Here is a 12,380-nt window from a genome sequence, read left to right as displayed (position 1 = left end):
ACTCCACAGTTAAGCGCGCTTGAGCCAGATTCTGGGATGGGTGACCTCCTAAGTCCTGGTTACCGGGTGCAAGCCCAAGTGATGATTGATGCTATGTGATTCGTTCTCCACATTTCACTAGTTTCAATCCCACTTCTTCACCCCTGTGAGCATCACCCGATGCAATGAGTGCTAAGTGAACTATTCAAAAATCATGAGAAATTAGTCAGTTACGACTACCTCTCATGGAAAATGGTCATACGTTTGAATGACTTACTTAACGCAGTTGAATCCCAAAAAATGATATATAATGCACTGCGTAAATTCCCCCATACTTATATTATACCTTCTCCAGAGTTGTTTTTTATTATCATTTGACTTTTGAGTATACATTTTATAAAAGTTACTAATTCATCGTTATTTAATGTGTATTTCGAAAAGTTACTAATTCATCGCTACTTGATGTGTATCTAGAAAAGTTACTAACACATCATTACTAAGTAAGTCTATTGAAATTTGAGAATAAAGATGAGTACACCTTTGTATTATGCCCATTTAACCCATGCAAAAGTACAAACAACTATTTAAATATGTATAATAATGTCATCCTAACAAACCTACACAACATATTCATTACTAAAACAAAAAAATTAACCTAACATATTCATGACTAAAACAAAAAGTTTAACTAATATCATACCTGAAAAAGCTGAATATGTTAAATATAATTTAAGTTCATCGCATGTTTATCCTCACCCAAAATGTAAACTACCTCCGTATTTTCTTTTATCTTTCAATTTTTAGATTTTGAACATTGACTTACTAATTAAACATTGTTATTACTAATTAAATATTATTAAAACAAGATTATTACTCATTAAACATTATTAAAACAAAAGGTTCGACAAGTACAATATCAACATTGTAGAGCACAATGTTATGTTAAATGTAATTTAACTTCATCCCCATGCAATATCTATCCTTACACAAAATGTAAATTACCTTTCATATTTTCTATGTTTAAATTTTGAACACATGACCATGTTGGCTTACCAAATAAACATTAACGAGTTGTCTTTAAGACAACTCCAAACATTAATACATGGTGTGACTTAAGAACTTATGCTGCACTTGGAAGCTCGATCCTAGCTGAAAATGATTGAAAATTGATAGTTGCACGGTAGTTTAAATTTTTGGGGAGGAGGTATTTCTCGTCTTCTTAATAGTTGTTTCAGCTGTAAGCGGCTCCAGATAAAGACCCCTTGCTTCCAATGGCATCTCTTCTTTCACTCCTGCTTGCGCTTCAAAAGCTATTCGACCATGCTGTATAGGAATATCTTGGCTGCTGTTTCGTAGGCCGAATTCGCAACATACACAGGGAGAAAGGAAGACGGAGGATGACGGCTTTCCCGCTACGGGGCATGAATTGTTTGTGTCTCTTGCCATCTTTCACCATCCCTGCATGGTAAGTCCGAGACTTATGCGGTGCTTTGTATTATGCTCTTCTTTTCTATACTCGGTTTTTTAAAGTAGATTTTCTCGAATTCTAAGCTGTCTGAAATCCCACAAAATGAAAACAGATCACTTAAGTGACCAGCTTAGAAAATCTCTGGAATGGCACCTTACTTCATTCTGAAGTAGCTGGTGACATTTATCATATAGTAAGATCACTCAAAATGTAAAAAATTTTCACCAGGGGTAGCCACAGAACTCAACGAGCCTGAAAAATTGAACCAAGTTTGAAGGTTTTTACACTGTTCAAGTAACAGATACCTCATTACAAAACCCAATAACAAGATCTCAAAGATCCAAAAGAACAAGTATCTTATATAGTTACTCGTCTTTATAAAGTCAATTCAAGTAACCCATTTCAAATTTCTCCCTTCATCTCTAAAATCTTAGAAGCCCACAAATTTAACCTGAAACTAGAGTTCACAAAATCTGTCATCCTTACAATCACTGCCATCAATGGAGTCTTGCCCTAAACCAGAACAACAATTGGCAAGAGTCCGTCCTTACACAAGAATTTCAATCTCTGCAAATTCAAATACAGGGTTTTTAACAAGCATAAAGCAAAATCCAGTTGTAAGGAACCCCTAAACTAGAACAACATTTGGCAAGAGTCTGCCCTTACACTAGAATTCCAATGTCTTCAAATTCAAATGATGATGATGATGATGATGATGGTTAACGTCCACTGAGACCAAATTGGTCTATCGGACCTATAATTTTCTTAGTCTTTAATTATCTGGCTCCTCATCTTTTTTGGCGAGATTGGTGCTGTAGCTTTCTTTTTTTTCTCTACGGTCTTCCAACTTTCTTTATCTTGCATCTCCTTCATCTCTTCTGGTTCTAGGGACATTGGTGTCTTAGCTTCGCGATCTATTATGTTCGTCCTTTTGAAGATAGTCGAAGAAGAAGTTTGGTGTAGGAGATCTGCTTTGCTGTTAAATGAAGATTTATTTTGTGCAGTATTCGAATCCTCATAACTATTGATTTGTTGGGCGGGGCTTTCTCCCTGCTTGTCTTGAGAGTTGTTTCTTTCTTGCCCGATTTCTTGTGATTCAGAGTTTTCTGTAGAGTATTCTTCTTTGATGACAGTGTAGTGTTCTTTTTGAGCTCCTTCCCACCATGTAGATTTGTGGTGGTTTTTTCTAGCAGAATTTTTCTGGGAGGCTTTTGGGCAATTTTTGGCTAGATGGCCTGTCTCGAAGCAGGATCGACATCTGAAGAGGACACTTTCATAATCGAGTTTCTGGTTCCACACATAGTCTTTACTTGTTAGGTTTATTTCAGCTGGGAATCCTGCGCTGAAGTCCATTTCCACACAGATGCGTGCATAAGTGGTTTTGGCATATTCCTCTGTTTCTGGGCACCTGCAGTAAAATTTCCCAATTGCATTTCCAATGGCTTTTAGCGAGGAGAGATTCCAGAGATGCAAGGGTAGGCTTGGCAATCTCACCCAAACTGGTGCTGAGGTTATTACTGCTGTAGAGGGATCAAATGATGGGTTCCATGGCTTCATGAATAGGCCTGATTTTTCCCAAAACCAAGGGCCGAAATCTAGAATACATTGCCTGCTTTCAGGATTTTCAAAATCTACTATAAAGAAACCCCTAGCACAGGGGTAGATATTAATTTCATCAGAAATGAAAGGCTTCCATACCTCCGAGATCCAATTGTGGAGAGCTGTCAGCCGCGGCCAAAAACCATTGAACCGGCAGATTAGGGCACTTTCGGAAAACTTCAAAGCCTCATCGAGTGAGGCCTGGACCACCTGGACAGTGGGAGTTGGGGCTTCACTGACGATGTGGGCAGGAGCTTGCCCTCCAAAAGCGGATGAGCCAGCAGCTATTTTCGCGAAGCTGGGGGCCATATTTTACTTGCCCGTAGAACCCAGCCGCAGAGAAATAAGGCAGAAGATAAGATTAGATCTAGATCTAGCCGCAGAAGATTAGATCTAGAACCTAGCCGCCTAGATCTAGATCTAGCCGCAGAAGATTAGATCTAGAACCCAAAATGTGCAAACAAACTTATTCATTCAAAATTTTCAGATGCCAGTGACTAACCAGATCTCACCTAAACAACGAGTGCGGATCAGAATTATTAAACCTACGAGTGCGCATGAGAAGAACGTGCAATGCGATTTGGGTTGGCTTGGTGCAACAGAACACACCGACGGTACCTTCGGTATATATATTGAACTCGCAAACTTCAATACAGGGTTTTCAACAAACATTATGCGGAATTCAATTTAACGAACCCCTAAAATCTGAAGTAGGTAATCACAATATTATGTAGACACACGTGAACGATACAGTGGTATAAAAGTGAAGACTACCAGAGCAAGATAATGTCATTTTAGATAAATACAAATGAAACAAATTCAAAATAAGGCCTGCTTATTATCAGCCTGTAAAATAGAAAAATGTTCATGACAAAGCAGATTCAAACCCCTAAACTGATCCATAATGAAGTTATTTCCCACGTCTGTGTTAGGTATCATCTCTTGTGCGCACACAGATTAGTCGTTTAAGATTAAAAGATATACACTAAAAAGTGTTGTTGGTTCTTAAAGTACATATACGTTACAGAAACCAGAGAAGGACGAAAATTGCACACAATCTGATGATATTCCATGACTTATTTACAATACAATTTTTTATTTTTATTTTTAACTTGGACGCTAAAGGTAACGATATATCTTCAAACCAAAATAGATCTAATGCAAATCATTTTAAAATTGTGCCTAGCTTTTATTCTACAAGCACACTACCAATTTAAAATTTAAAAACTCTACCCATTTTGAAATTAACAAACTCTACACTTATTTTTTTCTTTCTCAAATCAGGGTATCCATCGAAAATGAGCATTATTTATTCTAATGCCACCCCCTACAGTGACATTTTATTTTCCTTTACAGCAAGTATGTCCTTGAACTTCTAAAACATGTCTTGTTTAATGTATCCTTGAAGATTTCTGCTAGCTAATCTTTAGTCCTAAAATACAACACTTTAATTTCTTTATTCTGAACTTGCTCTTTTGATGTAGAGGCAGTAGATTTCAATAGGTTGGTTTTGGCATGAAACATTGGATTTCAATGTGCTTGGTTTTGGCATGAAACACCGGATTTTTTGTTAAGTTGACTGTTGAATAACACTTCGATTATAACAATGGAGGGGGGGGCATGTCTTGGGTTTGTTGAAGGTTTTTATAAATCAAGTCTCTCGAGTTTATATTGCTTAGCAAGTTGCAGTAATAACTACTTTGTATTATGCTTTTGTGAAGGACATTGCAACAATTGGTTACTTCTAAGTCTTATTACTTGCTAACCCACACAATAATTCTTGAACCCATGCTGAAGTAACATATGGTAGATTTTCTTCTATCTACACAATATGCCCGATTTGGATGTGTGCCCATCCAATTGTTGATGTGGGTTTTCGACCCTTGTCAATACGCATGGATCCATTGGGAGAAAACCTTCAATGTGTGGTTCCCACCCTTATTGGTGGACCTTTTCATTTGCGACATTGGTTGCCGAATTTATATTTAAAAAAATTATGTGTAAAGGTTGTAGAAGACAAATCTTAATAGTAGAAGTGAATTAAGTGAGATTGGGATCAATGCACAATGTTGCACCAATGAAGAGCATGAGTCATCATTATCACTTGATCTATACAACAATAGACCAATTAGCTCTACAAGATCTCTATAAACACCCTAATCCCATTCCTGCTTTAAAGCTGGGGTAGCAAAGTGTATGATGGCAAGAACATGAGAAAATAAATAGTCCAATGATACAAACTTACAGTGAACCGAAGAAGTCATACATGAAGATGTAAATAGGTTGCATCCGTAGTTAACTGGCAATTGTTTTATTAATTCCAATTGCTCACAAAGATGTGAACCCCAAATTCTACTTCCTAGCTTCTATTTAACAAAGCTAAAATGACTCTTGTTTTGGACTGCCCTCGAAACTCTCTGACTTTTATGAAGTCTCATCTTCCAAGAAGTTGACTAATTTTTTTCCTTGGAAAAATAATCGTAACTTTATTATAAGAGAAATAAAATTACATTCTTTAGATGCCAGTACAACATTCATGCGTTTCAACAAAAAATGAGATCGTCATATTTTGCTCAATTGTTTAGATAATATTCCTGACCTATCACATGTCCGATCAAGTCAAAAATCTATTTTCTTTCTACCAATACAACCAAAAAACTAAACCATATACTTATATTTAGTCCTTTTTACATATTTCCTTCATATTTCAAAATTGATATATGAAGTTCATAAGAGAGAACATCCAAAATACCACGTATTCCCTGTTACCCACCACTTGTAGGTGACCCCCTAGGAGAAAATTTTCTCCTAGTTTTGTCTTTAGCCGATAGCCAACAACCCCCGATAGCTACCAGTGTAGCTGATATTGTGCTAGTTGATCTTTGATCCTTGAACCAGTCATCTGTCCCCTTTCCCATCTGTCGAGAGCGTATGTTTGAAGGTGGGACATCCAATCCTAAAGGTATGTCTTTCATTGTGCAATCGAGTGCTTATGCTTGTTTCTCCTTGGGCACACTTGGGTATGGATTACTGGGTGACTTAGAAAGAGGAAGGGTTTTGATTGTAATCTTGTTCCCTCACATTTAAATGGGGAGTTAACCCTCAACCTTAGTCCCGTGGGATCTCCCCTATTGGCTTATGGCTTTAGGAAGGGCACTACTTGGGAAACCCTAATTTTGGTAGCGCAGTCACGTTTTCTTGTACATATTTTTCAGCGCCCTCCGCACATTACATGCCCTATTTCATAATCTTCCCTCTCTGGGTCCACAAGGCTCTGGTACTCCCCCTCCCCTTGTCCACATGTCTGGGTCAGGCATGGAACGTAGCCCCAAAGGTTGATGCAACTAAAAAAAAAGCTTAAAAGCATATCATGGCCACATACAAAAGAAAATAATACCACAAAATGCAAAAGATGCTTGGGACAATAGAAATAACGCATGGGAAGAAGCTAAGCATGAGCTCTACCCCTATCATAATGGCCATCACCTTGGTTATTAGGGTCCCATTTGAATGCCCCTTGTATCATTTAGGGACCCATGCATGTCCCAACCCTTAGTGGGCGATGAACTGCCCCACCTTAAGGGGGTATTCACTGCTTATATCATACACAACATTCTCTCATCCCCTAGATCCCCGAGCAGTATAATAAAAGAAAAATCAAGAAAAGGCAAAAGGCAAATGAAGAGAGGTGGAAAAAAAAAGGTCGGGGTAATTCATGTACCACGATTGCTCCCTCCTACATCTGTACACCCAAATATGTGGACATCCCTCATCATTACCACCCTTGAGCCCATGGCATTTGGCCTTGAGACCCCTATGCCCCAATCCACCTCATCATTATCTGCATAACCCCTATCACTTAAAGGATGTACCTTGGACATGTCTTTTCCTTTAGGGGTTGGGAACACCTAATAGGGTTGTTTATTAGCCACTCCTACCTAGGGAGGTAACACCATTACATGCTCAAAGCCCCAAATCTGGAAGGGAAACCCATTATGAAGTCTCATGTATGCCCTTGGCCTAACAAGCTTGGTTCACTTAGATGCATTAATGAATTATTGTACTTGAAGGTGAGGAGACGCATTAGATCTTATGCGTAATTGGCAGGTGGTTTCATCATGTGCTGGGCAACTTAACTTGGGCCTAGGCCCACCAGAGGATCATATTGACACTTGTAGGGGATGCGTTGAGAGCCATGGGTTTCCATCATGTGACAAAGCATTATTTCATGCCATGGGCATCATCAACACCTTCAACAACTTGTTCCTTGCCCCACATTCTATGTGTGTGAGATGATGCACTTGGACTAGCAGTGCCCCTAGCCGACTTAGCAGTATATACTGACGTTGTGATAATCGCAAATCAGACTAAATCGACGAGGGTACAAAATCGGAAAAAATCGTAAAAATCAAGATAAAATCGGTAAAAATTGACAAAGTTTAAAAATACAAAAAATTTCACTTTTTTTGAATTTTTTTAGTATCTAAAGCATCCACAACATAAAATAAATGCATTGACACATAAATATGAAAATAGAACTAACATATAAGATGTGTAATATGTCTTGTTGTCGCTTGGATTGTACGAACGCGACAACGCTCAGGACGGGGGCTGTCACTTTGATCCCCGCCCACTCCGTTCTAGCTGTCTCCCAACAAAAGGCTATGGGGGGTAGTCCCTATGGAATGAGGTGAAGGAAATGAAGTTGAGAAATCAACTTACCTGGGAGGCACGGATGAGTGGCCTAGCCACTTGGTTGGAATGAAGCAAGATTAAATTAGATTTTCTATTATGAGACCAGTGCCTTAATGGAGTCACAAATTCTTGCTTCTTACGAATTGGAACCAAATGACTGGATGGATACCTGCTGCTCAAATGATTGACTAGCTTATGTGAGATGCTTATTGTTAATTTTAGGATAACAATGGTGCGTTCTATGCTTAGGAGCAATTTTACTTCAATTTTTTTTCTTAGCCCAATATCATATCCAGTAAATCAATCACATCAACATGATAGTAAAATGCAGATAGAACATAAACAATAACAGTAGAAGACAAGCCAACACAAGAGGACACAAAATATGGCACCAGCCAGGGACAAACCCCAATGTGGGGAAACCCTTGATCAATTCTTCTTATAATTCTTCAAAATTTCAGCACAGAGAGAGTACAATTTACAATATTCACCCTCCCAAACTGATCAGTGATAACAACAGAAACAAAAAGCCCTAACCAGAAAGTCAACACTGGGCAACATGGCTGAAATTGACCTCCAAAACAACTCGGTCAACCTTGGTCAACTCGGCCTCCAACAACAAGATAATGCAGCCCAAAATAGTTCGAAAATAACCAGTCAAATCTGGTCAACAAAAGTCAACGCAACAACCTGAATTAGGGCAGTCAACGTTGGTCAACGCAAGGGTCAAACTGCCTCAATTTTTGTGTCCAGAACATTACCCTGCCCAAACAGAAGTCTCCCTCACAAAATCGAAGTCAAACAAGGTCAATGCTGGTCAAAGTCAACCTCCTGAAATTGCGGCCTGCTGAAATTTCAGCCTCCTGAAAGCTCGGTCACCTGAAATTTTGATTAAAACTGGTCAACGCAGCAACTAGAAAAGACAGTGTTCCTTTCGCATGTGTGGAGAGAGAGGCCCAGAAATCCGTACCAATCAAGATGTGAGAGAGAAAGATGAACGAGATGAGATGCCAAAATGAGGAGGTAGCACCTTGTATTTATATGCAACATTGAAGGCTGGAGGAGGCTAATTTGATGGTTGGCCGACCTTGACAATTTGTCCATAATCAAAATAAATTCATAACTTTTTTTTTACATGTCAAAATGGGATGATCTTTAGATCAATCCTACACCTCTTGGAAAGAGGAATCCAAGAAAAATATCAGTTGCCTCACAAGAGCTGTCAAAAGTGATGTTTGGCCCTAGTTGCCAAATTTAACACTCCCTCTCAACTAGGGAGAACATGACCTGCCAAACTGTTTGACAATTTGTACCATCCTTGTCTCTGCTCCGCAATGCTCTGCTCTGCTTTGTTGAATCATGAAGAAAGAAGAAATGATCGAGAATGTATCATACCATTCTCCACTGACCCGAAGTTGGTCTCCAACATCAGAGAGTGTGTCATACCACTCTTAACCGACCCGAAGTCAGTTTCCATTGATCCCAGATCAATATCAACATCCCAGCATAGGGAGTACAGTAGTACACGATGCGTCCATCAGTAATACTATGGTCCCTATCCTCATTTCCCTACTCATTGGCCAGATGAGAGGTACTTCCCATGAGTCCTAGACTGCATGGGTAGGATGTGTCGGTAGGAGAAGGTGAACCAATCATCTTGCTCATATGCCATAGGGGAGGGTGAACCACTCAGCCTATGCATATGCCACCATGGGGTATCACGGGGGAAGGTGAACCATTCACCCTGTACACATCGCACCACTAGGGGAGGGTGAGTCACCCTATGGTCGCTCATCGCTCCAAGAAGTACCCCAAGCCCCCCGGAGCTCTCGGAGCTCACTATCCATCTCATATAGGACCCTCATAAGAGGGTCTCTCCATGACTCCAAGTCATTCACAGAAGGTTAAGAATTTGACCTTCTCGAGGGGCTTCGTCAGAATATCGGCGACCTGCTCATCGGTCCCAACATGATGGAGCCTTATTGCTCCCTGCTGTACCATATCCCGGATAAAGTGGCACTTTATATCAATATGATTGGAGCGATCATGAATCACGAGATTCTCAGAAAGACGAATCCCACTCTGGTTGTCACAGAAGATCACGGTGGTATCCAACACATGTCCAAACAGCTCACTAAAGAGCTTCCTCAACCAGACAACCTCACAGGAGGCCAAACTAGCAACAATGTATTCAGCCTCAGCGGTGCTTAAAGCAACCGACTTCTGCTTCTTGCTCATCCATGATATTGAAGTAGAACCTAGAGAGAAGCAATATCCTGATGTGCTTTTGCAATCCACCACACTGCCAGCCTAGTCTGCATCAGAGTAACCATGGAGCGTCACATTCCCGACAGTGTATCTCAATGCATAAGTAATTGTGCCCCGAAGATATCTCAAGAGATTCTTGGCAGCGATCCAATGTATGTGATGAGGCTTGACCATAAACTGACTCAATGTATTCACTGCAAAAGATATGTTCGGACGGGAGTTCAGCAAGAACATCAGGGCCCCCACGAGTTGACGATACTCAAAAGGATTTCCAAAATCGGGCCCGATAGCACCTCCGCATAATTTCTTGAAGTTAAGTTCCATCGGAGTAGTCATGGACTTGCAGTCTACCATCCCAAATCTTTCAAGTAGCTTCACAACATATTTTCCTTGAGAAAGGAAAATCTCCCCTGGCTTTTGCCAGACTTCCAACCTTAGGAAGTAATGCATTAGTCCTAGGTCCTTCATATCAAATTCAGAAGCCAACTCTCTCTTACATTGATGAATAAGAGGTCTGCACCTATCAGAAAGAGATCGTCCACATAGAGTACCAAGATGAGAGGTCTATCATTCTCAACTTTAAAGTAAAGGTTCGGATCAACTTCACTTCTTGTAAATCCTAGCTTCATCAGATAGCTATCAATCTTCTCATACCAAGCCCGGGGTGCTTGCTTCAACCCATAGAGGGATTTCTTCAACCTGCATACATGTGTCTGACGATCTTGAACTTCAAACCCCTTAGGTTGTTCCACGTAGACTTCCTCCTTAAGTGAACCATGCAAGAAGGCAATCTTGACATCCATCTGGTGTAGATTCCATCCTTGGGAGGCAGCAAGGGCTATAATCGAACGAATGGTGGTATAACGAGCAATGGGTGTAAATATCTCATCATAATCTACACCTTCCTTTTGAGAGAAGCCTCTAGCAACAAATCTGGCCTTGAACTTCTCAGCACTTCCATCAACACCATGCTTGACCTTGTAGAGCCATTTAGAGGTGACAACAGATTTGTCCTGGGTTCTAGGGACCACTTCCCAGACATCATTCTTCATAATTGACTGGTACTCTTCGTTTATAACATCCTTTCATACTTGTTGCTTCACAGCTTCTTCGAATGAGCAAGGTTCACATTGAATAATGGTGCTCATAGCAGTTAAGTACCCCTGGTACCTATTAGGCTTCTTGCTTTCACAAAATGTCCCCCTCAGTGCAACATGTCTCTCGACATCTTCGCGAGTTTCCCTCAGCCATGAGGGTCTCCTTTTGGAGGAGGAGGGCTCATGAGGAGGAGGATCAATGAGATCCATTGGTTCTTCAACATCGGGCATCGACTCATCCTGCGAATCTCCTTGATTTCTTGCATCTGCATCTTTGTCCTTCCTTGGAATAGGAAGGTTGCTAATCTTCTGTAGGGCCGCATCCTCATTGAAGGTGACATCATGACTCAACTCTACTTCTCTTTGACCAGACACATAGATTCTATATGCCTTGGAAGTTTCACTGTAGCCCACAAAAGTTCCTTTCTTTCCAGATGCCTCCAATTTACTTCTCTTTTCTTTCGACACATGAAAGTAAACGGGACTACCAAAAATTCTAAAATGAAAAACATCAGGTTTCTTATTGGTGAAAACTTCTTCGGGAGTTTTGGAGTCCAATGCTTGATGAGGGCATCGATTTTGAATGTACACAACAGTGTTGGCAGCTTCTCCCCATAGGAACTTTGGAAGTCCTTGATCATGAAGCATGGCACGAGTGGCTTCTATAATGGAACGATTCTTCCTTTCAACAACACCATTTTGCTCAGGAGTATATGCAGTGGTAATCTCCCTCTTAATTCCAGCTTCCCTGCAATAGTCATTGAATTCATTTGACTCATACTCGGTTCCATTATCGGTCCTCAATATCTTGATCTTCTTCCCTATTTGATTTTCCACCAAGGGTTTGAAGGCACGGAACCATGAGAATATTTCGTCCTTCTTCTTCAAGAAATATATCCAACTTTTGCGAGAGAAGTCATCCACAAAGACAACATAATATAAATATCCTCCTAAGGATGTCACAGGCAACATATGAGATAGATCAGAATGAACCAATTGCAAAATCCCTGTGGTCTTGGTATCGGTATCACTTGAGGGGAATGGTCCCCTTGTATGTTTTCCCTCGGCACATCCCTGACATACACCTTCATGCTCTATTTTTAATTTGGGCATACCTGTAACCATCTTCCTTGCATCGGGTAGAGCCTTATAGTAAAGATGAGCAAACCTTCGGTGCCATAGTTCGGATTGAAGAGATGTGTTGCAAGACATGGCTCTCGGTGGACTTCCTCCAACTTGATATAAAATATCAACCCTGAATCCAAGAGTAAATG

The 12,380-nt window shown here is 40.3% G+C and overlaps 1 protein-coding gene across 1 annotated transcript in view; it reads left to right on the top strand.

The window, feature by feature from the left end:
* The first annotated feature begins 1,091 nt into the window (after nt 1-1,091).
* LOC149153019 (uncharacterized) overlaps nt 1,092-12,380 on the top strand; it is a 188,994-nt gene continuing 177,705 nt past the window's right edge. The window contains exon 1 of the mRNA XM_089443663.1: nt 1,092-1,444. Within this exon, the coding sequence (XP_089299789.1) occupies nt 1,377-1,444 (68 nt within the window). The 5' untranslated portion in view covers nt 1,092-1,376. The remainder of the gene's footprint in view (nt 1,445-12,380) is intronic.

Source organism: Pinus tabuliformis, chromosome 9 (assembly GCF_031772625.1).
Source record: "Pinus tabuliformis cultivar Carrire ecotype Pingquan chromosome 9, CPIR1, whole genome shotgun sequence".
NCBI classification, from domain to species: Eukaryota; Viridiplantae; Streptophyta; class Pinopsida; order Pinales; family Pinaceae; genus Pinus; species Pinus tabuliformis.
This window is presented reverse-complemented; position numbering and strand designations above follow the sequence as displayed.